The 18,472-nt window shown below is 46.7% G+C and overlaps 1 protein-coding gene across 3 annotated transcripts in view; it reads left to right on the top strand.

Annotated features, from left to right (window-relative positions):
• The window catches only part of CCDC63 (coiled-coil domain containing 63), a 52,971-nt gene that overhangs the window by 28,235 nt on the left and 6,264 nt on the right, over positions 1–18,472 (top strand). For all 3 annotated transcript variants that reach the window (XM_023203344.2, XM_023203352.2, XM_023203348.3), the window contains 3 exons: positions 538–758; positions 9,775–9,849; positions 15,600–15,792. In XM_023203344.2, the coding sequence (XP_023059112.1) occupies positions 538–758; positions 9,775–9,849; positions 15,600–15,792 (489 nt within the window). The remainder of the gene's footprint in view (positions 1–537; positions 759–9,774; positions 9,850–15,599; positions 15,793–18,472) is intronic.

The raw sequence follows: 18,472 nt of genomic DNA on the forward strand, positions 1-18,472 counted from the left end.
CTACTACTACTACTACTACTACTACTACTACTACTACTACTACTACTGCTATTACTAGTACTACTACTATGTATATATAAATATACATACACATACACACATATATGTATATATATGTGTGTGTGTATATATATTTTTTTATTTTTATTTATTTATTTTTTTAAGATGGAGTCTTGCTCTGTCACCCAGGCTGGAGTGCAGTGGCACAGACTCGGCTCACTGCAACCTCTGCCTCCCGGGTTCAAGCAATTCTCCCGGCTTAACCTCCCATGTAGCTGGGATTGCAGGCACATGCCACCATACCTGGCTAATTTTTGTATTTTTAGTAGAGACGGGGTTTCACCATGTTGGCCAGGCTGGTCTCGAACTCCTGACCTCAGGTAATCCGCCTGCCTTGGCCTCCCAAAGTGTTGGGATTACAGGCGTGAGTCACCATGCCTGGCCATAATGATAATATTGATCGCGTTACTGTCTGCCTGGCATGGATCTGAGGCGCTTCCTTTTGAGTGTCACAGTGGCTGATTTTTCCTTTCCTAGCTCTCAAGGCAAAGAAACATGTCAAGAAGAGCAAGGCAGAGAGTTTTGAGAGCTACGAGGTGGCCCACCTCCGGCTGCTGAAGCTGGCTGAGAGTGGGAACCTAAACCAGCTCGTTGAAGATTTTCTGGCCAAGGAGGAGAAGAATTTTGCTCGGTTCACGTATGTCACGGAGCTCAACAACGACATGGAGATGATGCACAAGAGGACCCAACGAATCCAGGTCAGGGTGGCTCTGCTTTCCTAGGCCCTGGGGCCCCTGTGTCCACAGCAGCCTTTCCAGAGCAGTCTCCCGGGAAGGCTCTGTGAGAGGCACTATAGAAAGCAGTTTGGTCAACACCCCTCTATTCCCCCTACATTTTATTTTTGAGACAGGGTCTTACTCTGTTACCCAGGCTGGAGTACAGTGGTGCGATGTTGGCTCACTGCAGCCTCGACCTCCCGGGCTCAAATGATCCTTGCATCTCAGCCTCCTGAGTAGTCTGGACTACAGGTGTGCACCACCATGCCTGGCTAATTTTTGCATTTTTCGTAGAGTTGGGATTTTGCCATGTTGCCCAGGCTGGTCTCGAACTCCTGACCTCAAGCGAGCCTCCCACCTTGGACTCCCAAAGTACTGAGATTACAAATGTGAACCATTGCACCCACTGTCCCCTTACTTTTTATTTGTATTTATTTATTTATTTTTTTGAGATGGAGTCTTGCTCTGTCATCCAGGCTGGAATGCAGTGGCATGATCTTGGTTCACTGCAACCTCCACCTCCCGGGTTCAAGAGAGTCTCCCGCCTGAGCCTCTGAAGTAGCTGGACTGAAGGTGTCCACCACAATGCCCTCTTTTTTTTGTATTTTTAGTAGAAACGGGGTTTCATCATGTTGGCCAGGCTGGTCTCAAACTCCTGGCCTCAAGTGATGTGCCCGCCTCAGCCTCCCAAAGTGCTGGGATTATAGATGTGAGCCACCATGCCTGGCCTGTAACAATGGATACATACATTTAATGTATTCATGTCCCCCAACCCAATAGTGACTTTATAATCCATGGCATGTTTTATTAAGCAGCATTCAGTAAACTACAGTCCATGGCTGTTTCTGTGCAGCCCATGAGCCAAGAAGGATTTTTACATTTTTAAAGGATTGTAAGAAGAAAAAAAAAGAGAGAGAGAGAGAGAAATATGCAAGAGGGACCTGCAAAGCTGAAAGTATTTCTTATTTGGCCCCTTACCTGACCCTTGTTAATTAACAGTTTCGAGGAGAGATAACTCATTCTTATCTTGGCGAGACTTGATGCACATGAGCATAGTAAAGGCCCTGACAAGTCCTGCAGTAAAGAAACCTGCCTACCTTTGTTGAACCCATAATTTCCCAAATGTCACTGGCTTCCTGGGCTATTTACATGCCAGTATATAAATAAACATCCTTTGGAACTATCTGCATGGAATAGAGTCTAAACCCCTTAGTGTCACATTCCAGCCCCTTCAAAATTTGGCTCCTACCTGCCTTTGCAGACACAGGTCCTATTATGACCTCTAAGACACCCTGTGCTGCTGCCAGCCCCAGCTATCCCATGCATTTCCCTCCGCCAGTGTCTTCCCCGTGCTGTTCCATCTCTCTCCCCTCCTTTTCTCTTCTGATGAAATCCTGCGCATTAGTCCTGACCCTGCACAAATGTTGCCTCCTCTGGGAATTCATTACTCCTTCTTCTGAGGGCCCTGTCCTCTGCTTATGTGATGAGGGGAGCTGCTTTCCTTTGTAATCTATCATGTTTCCCACATGTGGGGTATGCACGCTGGCCATGTGCAAATAGATTGCAGCTAGAATTTGGGTGAAAATATTTTCATTTACTAGTGATGAATTAATTTTTAAAGGAATAATAGAGCTTCCAGAGCAAACTTGTGATTTAATGGATATTTACTTAAGGTAGTAAGTAATAACAGTAAACAAAGAATAATAAACATAATAAATAGAATGGCTTGGTTTACAGAAAACTATTATAGATAACAGTCCATGTGGCCGCAAAAAATGGAGTGAAGGTGACTTTATCAGCTAGGGTTGTCACAGGAAACAGCACAGCCAACATGGGTAAATTGGCCAGGCACGGTGGCTCACACCTGTAATCCCAGCACTTTGGGAGGCTGAGGCAGGAGGATCACCTGAGGTCAGGAGTTCAAGACCAGCCTAGGCAACATAGTGAAATCCTGTCTTTACTAAAAATACAAAAAATGAGCTGGGCATGGTGGCGGGCACCTGCAATCCCACTACTCGGGAGGCTGAGGCAGGAGAATCCTTTGAACCTGGGAGGCAGAGGTGGCAGTGAGCCGAGATGGCACCACTGCACTCCAGCCTGGGCGATAGAGCGAGACTCCATCTCAAAAAACAAAAACAAAAACAAAAAACCCGCCCCAAAAAACCACCAAAACCCCAAAATAAAATGGGTAAATTGAGGAGAGTTTTTAAAAAGGGGCTGTTTCCAGACGTCTGAGGAAATTAAGAAGGCAGCACGTGGGAAGAGCCAGAGCTCCAAAATGGGTCAGGGGAGGCAGGAATGAGGAGACGGCTGCCTGCTATGCCCTTCCTGGACTGGTGCAGCCAAACTAGGGATGGACCCAGGGGGTGGCAAATACCCCAACCTCCCTCTCCTCCCACCTTTATCTTCCACCTGTGCCTCCCACTGGCTGGGCTGCCCAGCAGCCAAGCACAAGGGAGCCCATAGGTACAAGCCCCGCAGGTCCCAGGCAGGGCATGGGGAGGTGCAGGGTGGGAGGTGCATCTGGGGGTGGCGAAGACAGACTTGAAGGACCCTCATGCCACTCTCTGTCCCCTTCCTGGAAGGAGGTCTTCCTGGACGAGGGTCCAGGACAGGCACAGGAAATGGTTCTTCCCCAGAAATGACCTAGACCTCCCATTCACCTTGAGGCTGCTCTCTCCTTTCCTCCTGCAGCTGCACAGTATCTCCCGCATAAGGACAAGAGCGGGCGCTCTGGGACTCAGTCTCTCTATCTGTAGAATGGCACACACACTTGAACTAGAGGAGTCCTCCAAGTCCAAACTCTTTTTTTAAAAAAGAGTTTCAAACTTTTATTTAAAAAGCTACAAAAGTTTTTTTTCTTTTTCTTTCTTTTCTGTTTGTGTGTGTGTGTGTGTGTGTGTGTGTGTGTGTGTGTGTTTTGAGACAGAGTCTTGCTCTGTCAGCCAGGCTGGAGTACAGTGGCACGATCTCGGCTCACTGCAACCTCCACCTCCCGGGTTCAAGCGATTCTCCTGCTCAGGCTCCTGAGTAGCTGGGACTACAGGCATGAGCCATCACGCCTGGCTACTTTTTGTATTTTTAGTAGAGAAAAGGTTTCACCATGTTGGCCAGGATGGTCTCGAATGCCTGAACTCAGGTTATCTGCGTGCCTCAGCCTCCCAAAGTGTTGGGATTACAGTGGTGAGCCACCACGCCCGGCCATACAGAACGCTTTTGTTTAATTCCATGTTTTGAAGAAACACTGGTATATAAAACATAGGAAATGGAGCAGACCTGGACGGAGGAGTGGGGGTGGGATGGGCCATGCGAGGAGGCTGGGACCCTACCTTTTTGCCTTCTTGTGGCATCTTTGCTCAAACTAGGGGATCAGGTTAAAAAATTTTTTTTTTTTTTTTTAATTAAAAACAATTAGGAGGCCGGGTGCGGTGGCTCACGCCTGTAATCCCAGAACTTTGGGAGGCCGAGGTGGGTGGATCACGAGGTCAGGAGATCGAGACCATCCTGGCTAACCCATGAAACCCTGTCTCTACTGAAAATACAAAAAATTAGCCGGGTGTGCTGGCGGGCGCCTGTAGTCCCAGCTACTCGGGAGGCTGAGGCAGGAGAATGGCGTGAACCCGGAAGACGGAGCTTGCAGTGAGCCGCTGCACTCCAGCCTGGGAGACAGCAAGACTCTGTCTCAAACAAACAAAAACACACACAATTAGGGATTCTAACATCTGACTGCACCCCTCCCTAGAGGGCTGGGGGTAGAGTCTCATAAACCAGCCTCCAGAGTAGCTGGGACTACAGGCGAGCGCCCCCATGCCCAGCTAATTTTTGTATTTTTGGTAGAGACGGAGTTTCACCATGTTGGCCAGGATGGTCTCAATCTCTTGACCTCGTGATCCGCCCGCCTCGGCCTCCCGAAGTGCTGGGATTATAGGCGTGAGCCACCACGCCCGGCCCCAGCCTTCTGTTTTAGTTTCGTTTGGTTTCCCACCTCCCCAAGTTGTTAAATTCTTAGTGGCAGTGATTTAAAAACCAGGATATTCCACATGAAACTCTGAATTTCTGGTTTCTCTTGGAAAATCAGATCTGACTCCTCCCGCCCACATTCCCGCGGGAATCCGAGTTCCTACAAACGGAGCCATTGGCTTCCTCCTAGCTCACAGAGACTGGTGGGGCCGAAGTGCTCCGGGGCCCGCAGAGGTTAGCGGGCCTTTGAGTTGCTGAGGTTCAGACGTGTCACCACTGCCCTCTGGCGGCCATTTGTGGTATCGCAGGGAAGGTCTTTGCGGGCCCGCCTGGAAGTGGGCAAGACCCTGAATTCTTGGGTCCCAGTGGGACATTGAGGACAAGCCCTAGCAGAGTAGTGTGAGGACCCCGGCTGGATATCCTGACCGGATAGAAAATATTCCTGAGCCGACTTGGCCTTGATTTTCCCCACTCCTCATAAGGGGACCCTCTTCCTTAGGGTCATGACAAATGTGTCTAAGATGGGTAAGTGCTGCCCTCTCTGGGCCTCGGTTTCCCCATCTGTAGAGTGATGTTTGGACCAGAACGATAGTTTCCAAGCTGTTTGTTAAGGTTACAGAACTGTGCCTTTTTGGGCTCAAATAGAGCTGCAAATGCCTGTTGAATAAGTCCAGAGAGCACTGATTTCCAATGGTAAGACTTAATTTTGCAAAAAATGTTATAGGACAAAGATATGCTCACTGTAGAAAATCTGGAAAGCAACTAAAGATGGAAGGAATTTTAAACCACCCACTATCCCATTACCTGAGACAATCACTGGTGACATTCTGAAATATTTTCTTCTAACTTCCAGCATTTTTTTTTGGGCCCTCCCTGCCTGCCTGCCTGCCTGCCTTCCTTCTTTCCTTCCTTTTTCTTCCTCTTTATCTCTTTTTCTTTCTTTTTTTGCAGGATCTCACACTGTCACCCAGGCTGGAGTATAGTGGCTTTATCTTGGCTCATTCCAGCCTCAATCTCCCCAGCTCAGGTGATCCTCCCATCTAAGCCTCCAGAGTGGCTGGGACTACAGGCGTACACCACCACACCCAGCTAATTTTTGTATTTTTTGTAGAGATGAGGTTTCAGTGTGTTGCCTAGGCTGGTGTCAATGGTTGTGCTTTTAAAATGTAAAACTTTATATAGTTATTACCATGTCAAGTTGTGTATCTGATTGAAGCAAATGTCCTTTTGATTATTCGTTCATCCAGCAAGTATTTATTGAGCACGTACTGCGTTCCAGGCACTGCTCTAGACCCTGATAATGTGACAGTGAACAGGATGACAAAAAGTTTAGCCCTCACAGAACTGCTGTTTTGGCAGGGAGAAACAGAAAATAAACAACAAGCCCAACACTAAGACGCAAATTATAGAGTAAGTTAGAAAGGGAGATGCAGTGTGGGTAACAAGATGAAGTAGCGCAGCGTAAAATGGGTTTTGGAGCCGGTTGTGGGCCCCGGGCAGTTGGGAAGTTAAGATCTGGGTGAACTTACAGGTGAGGGGTTGAGCTGTCCAGATCTCTGGGGAAGAATGCTCCAGGCAGAGGAAACAGCACACGCAAAGGCTCTGACGCAGCTTGCAAGCAGGCCAGGGTGTCTGGCACGCAGAGAGAGATATGGGAGGGAGAGGGGATGAATCTGGGAGGTGAGGGCTGCTGGGCACATTTCCGGAAGAGGTTTTGGCCATTTCTCTGAGAAGCAGGGGCCATGGGAGATCTCCAAGCAGGGGAGTGGTGCCACCGACTCAGGTTACTGATGCAATTTGCAAACTACTAAAAAGTCTCAATGTGAATCCCATCACCTGGTAGAGCTCCGCCACCCCACCCCTGCCCTGTGAAGATGGGAAGACTCACTTCCTATTTTTTTTCCAAAATAATATTTTTTTTCTGATTAGAATTTTTTTTCACAATTTGGAAAATACTAAAAAGTATAAATACAACTCCCAAATCAGGAATAATTCTATCACATGGACATAGCATTGTTTCATCTTTTTGGTAGAGTTCTTTCTTGCTTTTTTAAAAATTAAAAATTTCCAGGACTTTAGGAGGCTGAGATGGGCAGATCACTTGAGCCCAGGAGTTTGAGACCAGCCTGGGCAACATGGCGAAACCCCATCTCTACAAGAAATACAAAACACAAAAAGAAATGAGCTGGGTGTGATGGTATGTGACTGTAGTCCCAGCTACTACAGGAGGCTGAAGTGGGAGGATTGCTTGAGGCTGGGAGGTCGAGACTGTAGTGAGCCAAGATTGTATCACTTCACTCCAGCCTGGGCAACAAAGCAAGACCCTGTCTCAAAAACAAATTAATAAAAATTTAAAAATTAAAGGAGATGAGCCTTCTAATCTTTACAGGTGGGAAAAAAGCAAGAAAGAGCTCTTACCAAAAACATGAAGCAATGCTATGTTAGGAGATGGCATTCTTCCTGATTTGGGTTTGTATTTGTTCTTTGCAGAATTTTCCAAATTGTATAAATATATTATTATACACCTGTGGGAAAGTGTAGGCAATTCAGAAAAACAAAGAAAAATTAAAAGTCACCAAGATATCATTACCTGGAGATAATTAACATTTTGTCGACACTGCTTTACGAAGGCAGTCTGTGGTTACACATGTGCACACAGACACACACACAGGCCCATTTACAAGCCTATTTTTAGTACTAGATCATACTAGTTCATGCTGTTTTGTAAACCTTTTGTTTCCCAATGATTTACCATAGATACCTCCCAACATCTTCTATTTTTTTTCTCTTTTTTTTTTTTTTTTTTTTGAGACAGGGTCTTGCTCTGTTGCCTGGCTGGAGTGCAGTGGCGGGATCTCGGCTCGTTGCAGCCTCCGCCTCCTGGGTTCAAGGGATTCTCCTACCTCAGCCTTCCGAGTAGCTGGGGACTACGGGTGTGCACCACTACACCTGGCTAATTTTTGTATTTTTTTGTAGAGATGGGATATCACCATATTTCCCAGGCAGGTCTCAAACTCCTGGGCTCAAGAGATCTGCCCGCCTTGGCCTCTCAAAGCACTGAGATTAACAGGCGTGAGCCACCATGCCCAGTCCACTGTGGTTTTTTAAATGGCTTCTGGAGACCCTAGATGCTCTGTAGCACGGAATCACAAGATGCTTCTTTAAAATTCACATTCCAGGCTGGGTGTGGTGGCTTGTGCCTGCAGTCCCAGCTACTCAGGAGGCTGAGATAGGAGGATCGCTTGAACCGGAGAGGCAGAGGTTGCACTAAGCTGAGATCACACCACTGCACTCCAGCCTGGGCAAAAGAGCGAGAGCTTGTCTTAAAACAAACAAACAAACAAATAAACAAACCAAAAAACAGAAAAATGCACTCCTGGCCAGGCACAATGGCTCACACCTGTAATCCCAGCACGCTGGGAGGCTGAGGCAGGAAGACTGCTTGAGCACAGGAGTTCAAGACCAACCTGGGTAACATAGTGAGCCTCCATGTCTACAGAACATTTTTTAAAAAATTAGGCATGTGCCTGTGGTCTCAACTGCTTGAGAGGCTGAGATGGGATGGGAGGATCGCGGTCAAGGCTTCAGTGAGCCGTGATTACGCCACAGTACTCCAGCCTGGGAGGCAGAGAGAGACCCTTTCTAAAAAAAAATAAAATAAAATAAAAAGAAAAGCACGTTCCCCAGAACCCCTCCCCCTCCCATACCTACAGACCTAGCTTCTCTGTGGATGGGCCAGGAATCTGCATTTGAGCCATATTTTAACTTAAGACCTCCCCTGTTTTATGAATGTGCCATCATTAACTGACCCCCTATCAGTAGACATGTGGATTGTCCCCAACTGGGGGCCACTAAACAAGAATACAACAGACAGCCCTGAGGGTCCACCTTTGCCAACCTGTTCTGTTGTTTCCATGGGACAGACTCCTAGGCATGAGACTGCTCAGTCGAAAGGTGTGTGCCTTTTTCTATCAGGGCACATGGTTTAAGCCCAGTGGTTCTCAAAGCTGGTCCCTGGGACAGCAGTGGCAGCATCACCGGAGAACTTGTCAGAAATGCACATTCTTAGGCCCCACCCTGACCGACAGAATCAGAAGCCCTGGGCTTGGGACCTGACATTCCGCATTTTCACAAGCTTTCAGGTGACTCTGGAGGGCCTGAGAGTATGCTCAGGTTTGAGGACTCCCGCTCCACAGCCGCGCTGTTCAACACCACAGCTGCCAGCCACGTGTGGCTTTTTAAGTTACATTAACTGAAATTAAATAATATCTAAAAATTAGTTCATCAGAGGTTGGGCACGGTGGCTCATGCCTGTAATCCCAGCACTTTGGGAGGCTGAGGCAGGAGGATTTCTTGAGTGTAGGAGTTTGAGACCAGCCCAGGCAACATAGTGAGACCCCATCTCTACAAAAAGAAAAAAAAATTAGTTCCTAGTGGTGCCAGTCATATTTCACGTGCTCAGCACCATGTGGCTAGTGACTACAGTATTAGGGTGGATAGGACATTACCATCAGAACAGAAAAGTCTATTGACTGCGTTGTTCTAGAATATTCCAGAAGAGGCCGAGGTGGGCGGATCGCCTGAGGGCAGGAATTCAAGACCAGCCTGGCCAATATGGTGAAGCCCCGTCTCTAGTAAAAATACAAAAAGCTGGGCATGGTGGTGCGTGCCTGTAGTCCCAGCTACTTAGGAGGCTGGGGCAGGAGAATCGCTTGAACCTGGGAGATGGAGCAGGTTGCAGTGAGCCACGATTGCACCATTGCACCCCAGCCTGGGCATGGCATCAAGACTTCATCTCAAAAAAAAGAAAGGCTGACTCACCCCTCCTACCCCCTTTCATGCTCTCACCCTCCTTTTACTTAAGAAACATCAGAAGAAAAAAAAAATCCCATGGGTATAAGAGGGGCCCAGGAGTTCGGGGCTCTTTGAAATGGATCATTGAAATCCTCATCGACTCTTTGAGGAGCACGCTTATTTTTGGGAGCAGTGGGGAGGGACAAGCCCGCTTTTCCTCATGGTCTTGTTCTCTCCCAAGCAGGACGAGATCATTCTCTTGCGATCCCAGCAGCAATTGTCCCACGATGACAGTCGCTCTGCCCTGAGACAGCTGGAGGTGAGACCAGGATCGGGAGGGAGGGATGCGGGAGCTTCTGTTGTCTGTCTCTGTGTCCGACGGGAGCTTCTGTCTGTCTGTCCGTTGGGCGTCGGTCTGCTGATTCTCAGGAGCAATAAGAGGTCTGCCCTGTGACTCGAGGCTGGCCTGGATCATATCCAGACGTGTCCTGATGTTTTGTCCCGGGCAGCCTCTGCTACAATGTCATTGTCGAATTCTGTCCCTTCATCCAATCTAAAGGCTTCCCCATTTCAGGGAGTCCAGCCCCGGCTCTTGGGCCTACAATTTCATCCCCAGTGGGCTCCTTCCACATGGATCTCTGCCTCTTTCCTTCTTTCTTCCCCTTGTCCTGCCTGTGCCCTGTTCTCAATCAGTAATAGCAAATACACACATTTCTGGAGTAATTACCATGTACCAGGCGCCGGGCTCAGAGCTTGGCCTGCACTTTCATTGACTCCTGATGGCAGGTGCTGTTGATCTCACCGTTTTACAGATGCAGAGGCTAAGGTTCACAGAAGTTAAGTCACTTGACCAACATCAAGGAGCTGGGATATTGTATAAGCTTTGAGTTTTATTCAGCTGCTAATAATAGGGACTCCAAATAATAGTGGCTTAAGCAGACACAAGTTTATTTACTTTAAGAAGTAAGTCTGCCACCCTGGTGAAACCCCGTCTCTACTAATAATATAAAAATTAGCCGGATGGTAGTGGCATACACCTGTAATCCCAGCTACTCAGGAGTCTGAGGCAGGAGAATTGCTTAAGCCTGGGAGGTGGAGGTTGCAGTGAGCCAAGATCATGTCACTGCACTCCAGTCTGGGTGACAGAGTGAGACCCTGTTTCAAAAAAAAAAAAAAAAAAAAGTCTGGAAATAGGCACTTCAGGGCTGGTTTGGCACCTTTATGATGTCATCAGTGACCTGGGCTCCATCTGTCTTTCTGTTTTGCCATCCTTAGTGTGTGACTTACATACCAAGGGCACCTCATGGTTGCATCGTAGCTTGCACAGATCCAGCCATTGCATATACATTCCAGATAGGAAGAAAGTGGAAGCTGCGAAAAAAAAAAAAAAGTCCTCACTAGCAGAGTCAGCCAGCTTAAAAGTGCTTTCCCAGAAGTCTCAGTCAATGACTTCTGTATTTTTCTGTATTTACACTTCATTGGCCACCCCTATTGCAAGAGAGGTTTGGAAATGTAACTTTTAGTTGGTCACATTGCCACAAATACAATCAGAGTTTTGTTACTGAGGTATAAGGAGAGAGTGGATAGCATATATCTGACAAAGACCTGAGAACTGCCCTCCGGAGTCATTTCTCTTTCCTTCTTTGCGGCTATTTTCTGCTTTTATTCTGTCTGACACGCACCTGGGAGACAGGGATGGCCACTAGGGTGTTATTCTCCTCTAGGCCACTGGATGGCAGCAAAGCACATGCTGCCCATTGAGGTGCTCAGAGCGGCATCTCCCGGGTATCTGGGTATGGGAAATAACAGGGTTCCAGGCACGGTCCAGATCCACAGAGACCCTCCCCAAGCTGGGCAGATGCCTGGGGGCCAACGTCCTTCACTCGGAGCCACCCAGAATCCAGACTTTTGTTGGGGTTGAGACTGGTGCCCCTCACATCTTGGGGTTTGGAAGAGGTTGATCAGGCAACCCCAAACATCTCACTGGCCTCTGCCTCAAGCCCCTCTGCTAGCTTTTTGTTGCTTTGGCTTTAGCATGACTTTGAGGGGCTTCTTTTCAAATGCAGATACTCTAAGCAGGATAATTGGTCTTCTATATTTTTATTTTTTAGACGGAGTCTTACTCTGTTGTCCAGGTTGGAGTGCAGTGGCGTGATCTCGGCTCACTGCAACGTCCACCTCCCGGGTTCAAGCGATTCTCCTGTCTCAGCCCCCGAGTAGCTGGGATTATAGGTGCACACCACCATACCGAGATAACTTTAATTTTTAATTTATTGTTTTATCTATCTACCTACCTACCTATCTACCTATCTATTTTGAGACGAGGTCTCACTCTGTCGCCCAGGCTGGAGTGCAGTAGCACGATCTCGGCTCACTGCAACCTCCACCTCCCAGGTTCAAGCGATTCTCCTGCCTCAGCCTCCCGAGTAGCTGGGATTACAGGTACATGCTACCATACCCGGTTAATTTTTTGTATTTTTAGTAGAGATGGGTTTTTACCATGTTGGCAAGGCTAGTCTCCAGCTCCTGACCTTAGGTGATCCGCCTGCTTTGGCCTCCCAAAGTGCTGGGATTATAGGCGTGAGCCATTGTGCCTAGCCGGAATTAGTCTTGATAGCAACGGACTCACAGATGTTTCCTACCCCCTGCTAAGGATCACTTCCACCTGCTCTATTCTTGAAACTCTTTATTTCATCTTCGCTTTCCCCTTTGGGAGAAATGGTGGGACCACATCCATCATGGGAGGGTTTTGCATAGTAATTAAGCAACCAAGCTCTGGGAACCTGGCTATGACTTGCAGAAAAGTCACTTCCTAGCTGTGTGACTTTGGGGTAGTGACTCAACCTCTCTGAGCCTCAGTTTCCTCATCTGTAAAATAGGGATAATAATCATACCTACTTCTTAGGGCTGTGAAGGTTGAATAACATCACACATTGTACATTTGACACACTGCAATGCAGACAGTTGTACATTGTAGCTATTATTATTGTTGTTGTTATGTGAGCCAGAAAAACTGGTAAGTCACCCTTACTTTGTTACTAAATCATTGCCCAAGTAGAGTTGAGCTCAAGGTCAAGCCTTTGGATGAGCTTGGTACAGGGAAGCTAAACATGAGTTCACTTTTCTTCTCTGACCTCAACATTCCTCATCTGAAAACTAGGCCGATTATGAGGCTGAGTTCAGATGATGTGTGTAAGGTACCTGGAATATTTTAGGAGCTAGACACATATTATCACCAACACATCAAGCTTAACATTGACTTTTAAAAAATGAATCCTGTGATTTTTTTTTTAAATGTGATTTTTTAAATGCATTTTTATTATAATTCATTTATTTTTTGAGACAGGGTCTTGGTCTGTCACCCAGGCTGGAGTGCAGTGGTGCAATCACAGCTCACTGCAGCCTCGACCTCCCAGGCCAAGTGACTTTCCCACCTCAGCCTCCCAGTGTGCTGGGATTACAGGCGTAAGCCACCATGCCCGGCCTAATGCACCTTTAGAGAGGGCCACTCTTGTTGTCATATGGGAAATGTGCAGCCCTGGGAACTAAACATTCTAGTAGCTGGACGGAGGAAGCCATCTGATGTGCTGCCGAGTTCAATTCCTGGCTTCCTTCTCCTGACTGTGTGCCTCGGAGCCTCAGTTTTCTCACCTGCAAAATGGGGGTGTGAATAGGGCCGACCCTGTGGGATCATTATCCAGGATGGTGCGTGCAGAGTTCACCTGCGGGAATGGAGCTGGTTCATCCAGGGTCCAGTTCACCTTTGCAAGCTGAGATCTCTGAGGGAGAGGCAGGAATCAGTGAAGGAAATACCCTAGAACAGTGATCCTCAGTTCAACCGTGCGTCACAATCACCTGGGAGGCTTTAATGAGAACTCCCAGATGCCCAGGCTGTACCTCAGGCCAATTAAGACTGAATTGCTGAGGGTGGGGTTGGGCAGCAAGCAGTTTTAAAGTTTCCAAGTGATACCAGTGTGAAGCCAAGGTTGAGATCCAACGGGCTGGCAGAGGTTCTCAGACTTTACTGTGAACCAGGATCACCGGGAGGCTTGGTAAAACCCAGGTGGCCTGGTCCACCCCCAGGGCCTTTGATTAAGACTGAGGTGGGGCCCAAGAATATGCATTTCTAATAAGTTCTCAGGTGAAGCTGATGCTGCTTGTCCTGGGACCACACTTAAAGAACCACTGGGCTAGGGCAATGTGTTTTAAACTGTGAATGGTAAAATCAGTTTATTGGATGGTAACCAACATTTTTAAATAGTGAGATAGAACAGAAGAGAAAATATTAGAACACATAATAAAAATATTGATTTGAGGCTGGGTGCGGTGGTTCACATCTGTTAATCCTAGAACTTTGGGAGGCTGAGGCAGGAGGATCATTTGAGCCCAGGAGTTTGAGACCAGCTTGGGAAGCATAGTGAGACCTTGTCTAATTTTATTAAAAAATAAAAATTAAAAAGAATATTGATTTGAACTGGCATGGTGGCTCACACCTGTAATCCCAGCACTTTGGGAGACTGAGGTGGGAGGATTGCTTGAGCTCAGGAGTTCAAGACCAGTCTGGATCCCATCAAAATCCCATCTCTACAAAATAAAAAACAAAAAAACCCAAAAACTTAACTGGGTGTGGTGTTGCATGCTTGTAGTCCCATCTGCTCAAGAGGCTGAGGCAGGAGGATCGCCTGAGTCCAGGAGTTCAAGGCTGCAGCGAGCTGTGATCACACCACTGCACTCCAGCCTGGGTGACAGAGCAAAACCCCCAACTGTATTTTTTTAAAAAATTGATTTGTGAAACTTTTATATTCATTTGATTAGATAATATGAATAAATCTACATACACAACATACATATGTATGTTTGTATGTGTTGGCTGCAATGTATTTCTTCCTGTGGACCACCTTTTTTTTTGAGATAGAGTCTCGCTCTGTCGCCCAGACTGGAGTGCAGTGGCATGATCTCGGCTCACTGCAACTTCCGCCTCCTGGATTCAAGCGATTCTCCTGCCTCCTCCCCAGTAGCTGGAATTACAGGCACATGCCACCATGCCCAGCTAATTTTTGTATTTTTAGTAGAGACAGGGTTTTGCTATGTTGGCCAGGATGGTCTTGAACTTCTGGCCTCAGGTGGACCACCATTTTTTAAAAAACGAGTGAACTGGCTGGGCAAGGAAGCTCATGCCTGTAATCCCAGCACATTGGGAGGCCAAAGTGGGAGGATTGCTGGAATCCAGGAGTTTGAGACTTTGAGACCAGCCTGGGCAACATGGTGAAACCCCATCTCTAAAAAAATACAAAAATTAACTGGGCATGGTGGCATATGCCTGTAGTCCCAGCTACTCTGGAGGCTAAGGTGGGAAGATTGCTTGAGCCCAGGAAGCTGAGGCTGCAGTGAGCTGAGATTGGGGCACTGTACTCCAGCCTGGAGCCTAGGTGACAGAGCGACACCTTGTCTCAAAAAAAACAGAGTCAACAGCTTTTAAAAAATATTGTAGGCTGGGCATGGTGGCTCATGCCTGTAATATCAGCACTTTGGGAGGCTAACATGGGTAGATCACTTGAGGTCAGCAATTTGAGACGAGCCTGTGTCTCTAATAAAAAAAAAAAAATAGTAAAAAAGTTGGCGTGGTGGCACCTGCTTGTAATCCCAGCTACTTGGAAGGCTGAAGCATAAGAATTGCTTGAACCTGGGAGGCAGAGGTTGCAGTGAGCTGAGATCATGCCTCTGCACTCTGGCCTGGGTAAAAAAGTGAGACTCTGTCCCAAAAATAAAAAAAAAATAAATTTCGTAATCCTGTAGACATGTAGACACACACACATAAGTGAAGCAAAACTTACGTGGAATAATATTTATCCTTATAACCCTCAGTGTACCCTAGCATTTTCTCTTCCTTTCTTTGCTATCCTATTTTATTTTGTTTCTTCAAAATTTGATGGAAACCCATTTAATTGATCTCATGCGCCCTCAGAGGTTTGCAAACCTGCAGTTTGGAGACCCTGACCCCGGAGGGTCCCAAACACCCTGCCCACCGAAAGTCTTCCTGAGCAGGTGGGAATTGGGGTCTGCCACCAGGATAAACTGAGGAAGACCACAGAGGAGGCAGATATGTATGAGAGCAAGTACAGGGAGGTCAGCAAGACCTTGGATCTACTCAAGAACTCAGTGGAGAAACTGTTCAAGAAGATTAACTGTGATGCCACCAAGATCCTGGTGCAGTTAGGGGAGACGGGGAAAGTCACCGACATCAACCTTCCGCAGTATTTTGGTGAGTCAGGCTGGGGCCCGTTAGAGTCTTAGGAAACATTTCCAGAACTTTCTGTGACTAGGCATGAGGACTTGCTCTTATGGAGTAGTGAGCTTGGTGGTGAAGTGTGTGGGCACTAAAGCCAGCCTTCCTGGGTTCGAATCCTGGGTCTACGGTTAATAGCTCTGGAGCCTTGAACAGGTTTGTTTTTGGCTTTGTTTCTTTTGAGACAGAGTCTTGCTCTGTTGCCCAGGCTGGAGTGCAGTGGCGCAATCAAGGCTTACTGCAGTCTCAACCTCTTGGGCTCAGGCATTCCTCCCACCTCAGCCTCCCAAGTAGCTGGGACTACAGGCATGTGCTGCCATGCGCAGCTAATTTTTTGTATTTTTTGTAGAGACAGGATCTTGTCACATTGCCCAGGCTGGTCTCAAACTCCTTTGCTCAAGTGATCTGCCCTCCTTGGCCTCCCAAAGTGCTGGGATTACAAGTATAAGCCACTGTACCTGGCCAGGGCAGGTTTCTGAATCTTACTGTGCTTCAGATTTTTGATCTATGAAAATGGGTCTTTTTTAATGCCTTCAGTTTAAAAAAAAAAAAATGGGTGTGAACCCAGTATCTACCTCATAAGACTGTTGGGAGGCTTAATTAAATGTATAGTTATTTAAGAAAAATGATATTATCAACTCGATAAATGCAGAAGAAGCATTTGATAAAATTCAACATCCATTCATGATCTTAAAAAAGAAAACTCTCAGCTGGGCACGGTGGCTCAAGCCTGTAATCCCAGCACTTTGGGAGGCCAAGGTGGGAGGATCCACGAGGTCAGGAGATCAAGTCCATCCTGGCTAACATGGTGAAACCTTGTCTCTACTAAAACTACAAAAATTAGCCGGGTGCGTTGGTGCACACTGTAGTCCCAGATACTCGGGAGACTGAGGCAGGAGGATTGCTCAAACCCGAGAGGTGGAGGTTGTAGTCAGTCAAAATTGTGCCACTGCACTCCAGCCTGGGCAACAGAGCAAGACTCTGTCTCAAGCAAACCAAAAAGAAAACACCCAAAACTACAGCGAACCTCATCCTTCATGGTGGGAGTGGGAAGTGGAATGTTTTTCTCCTAAGATCAGGAACAAGGAAGGGATGTCTTTGTGCTGTCACCATGCCTATTCAGTGCTGTACTGGAGGCCCTAGCCAATGCAATAAAGCACGAAAAAGAAATAAAAGGCACACAGATTAGAAAGGAAGAAATAAAGTGCTCAGAGTAGTGCCTGGCATGTAGCAAATCTATTAACAATCACATACATTTCTATGCATTGACCCTAAGCTCAGAGTGGACAGGCAATTTGGAATGAATGGCTTCCACTGCTCCTTGAATTAAACCTCAGATTCCTATTTTTTTTTTTTTTTGAGGTGGAGTCTCACTGTGTTGCCCAGGCTGGAATGCAGTGGCATGATCTCAGCTCACTGCAGCTTCTTACTCCCTGGTTCAAGTGATTCTCCTGCCTCAGCCTCCCGAATAGCTGGGATTACAGGCACGTACCACCATGCCCAGCTAATTTTTGTATTTTTAGTAGAGATGGGGTTTCACCATGTTGGCCAGGATGGTCCATGATCTCTTGACCTCATGATCCACCCGCCTTGGCCTCCTAAAGTGCTGGGATTACAGGCGTGAGCCACCGTGCCCAGCCAAACATCAGATTCTTAATACACTCTATGTTTGGGAGGTTCCCCAAACCCATTCTATCCTCCTGGCCACATTCAGTGATTTGCTAGAGGACTCCCAGGACTCAGTATATAGTCACACATATGGCTGTGATTTATTACAGTAAAAGGGTACAGAACAAAATTAGCAAAGTGACATGCTAGTGTGAACCATGTGATAAACCATATTGTGCAAATTAGGCAGGGTGAGACACTCTTTTAAAAAATTTTTTTAAAAATTTGTGGGTACATAGTAGGTGTGTATTTTGTGGGGTACATGAGATGTTGTGATACAGGCATGCAGTGCACAACAATCAAATCATGGAAAACGGAACATCCATCCCCTCAAGCATTTATCTTTTGTGTTACAAACAATTCAATTATACTCTTTTAGTTATTTTAAAATGTACAGTTAAATTATTTTGACTATAATCACCCTGTTGTGCTATAAAATACTAGATGTTACTCATTCTTTTATCTATTTATTTATTTTTATTTTTTATTTTTTTGTAGAGATGGGGTCTTGCCATGTTGCCCAGGATGGGCTCGAACCCTGTACTCAAGTCATCCCCCTGCCTTGGCCTCCCAAAGTGCTGGGATTACAGGCATGAGCCATCGTGCCCAGTCTTATTCATTCTTTCTGGTTTTTGTATTCATTAACCATCCCCACCTCCCTCCCACCTGCCACTGCCCTTCCCAGCCTCTGATAACCATCCTTCCACTCTCTATCTCCATGTGTTCATTGTTTTGAGTTTTTCATCTTGCAAATAAGTGAGAGCATGTGAAGTTTGTCTTTCTGTGCCTGGCTTATTTCACTTAACATAATGACCTCCAGTTCCATCCATGTTGTTGCAAATGACAGGATCTCATTCTTTTTTGGTGGCTGAATAGTACTCCATCGTGGATATGTAAATTTTCTTTCTTTCTTTTTTCCTTTTTTTCTTTCTCCTTCCTTCCTTCCTTCCTTCCTTCCTTCCTTCCTTCCTTCCTTCCTTCCTTCCTT

The sequence above is a fragment of the Piliocolobus tephrosceles genome, chromosome 10, assembly GCF_002776525.5.
Source record: "Piliocolobus tephrosceles isolate RC106 chromosome 10, ASM277652v3, whole genome shotgun sequence".
Taxonomy (NCBI): domain Eukaryota; kingdom Metazoa; phylum Chordata; class Mammalia; order Primates; family Cercopithecidae; genus Piliocolobus; species Piliocolobus tephrosceles.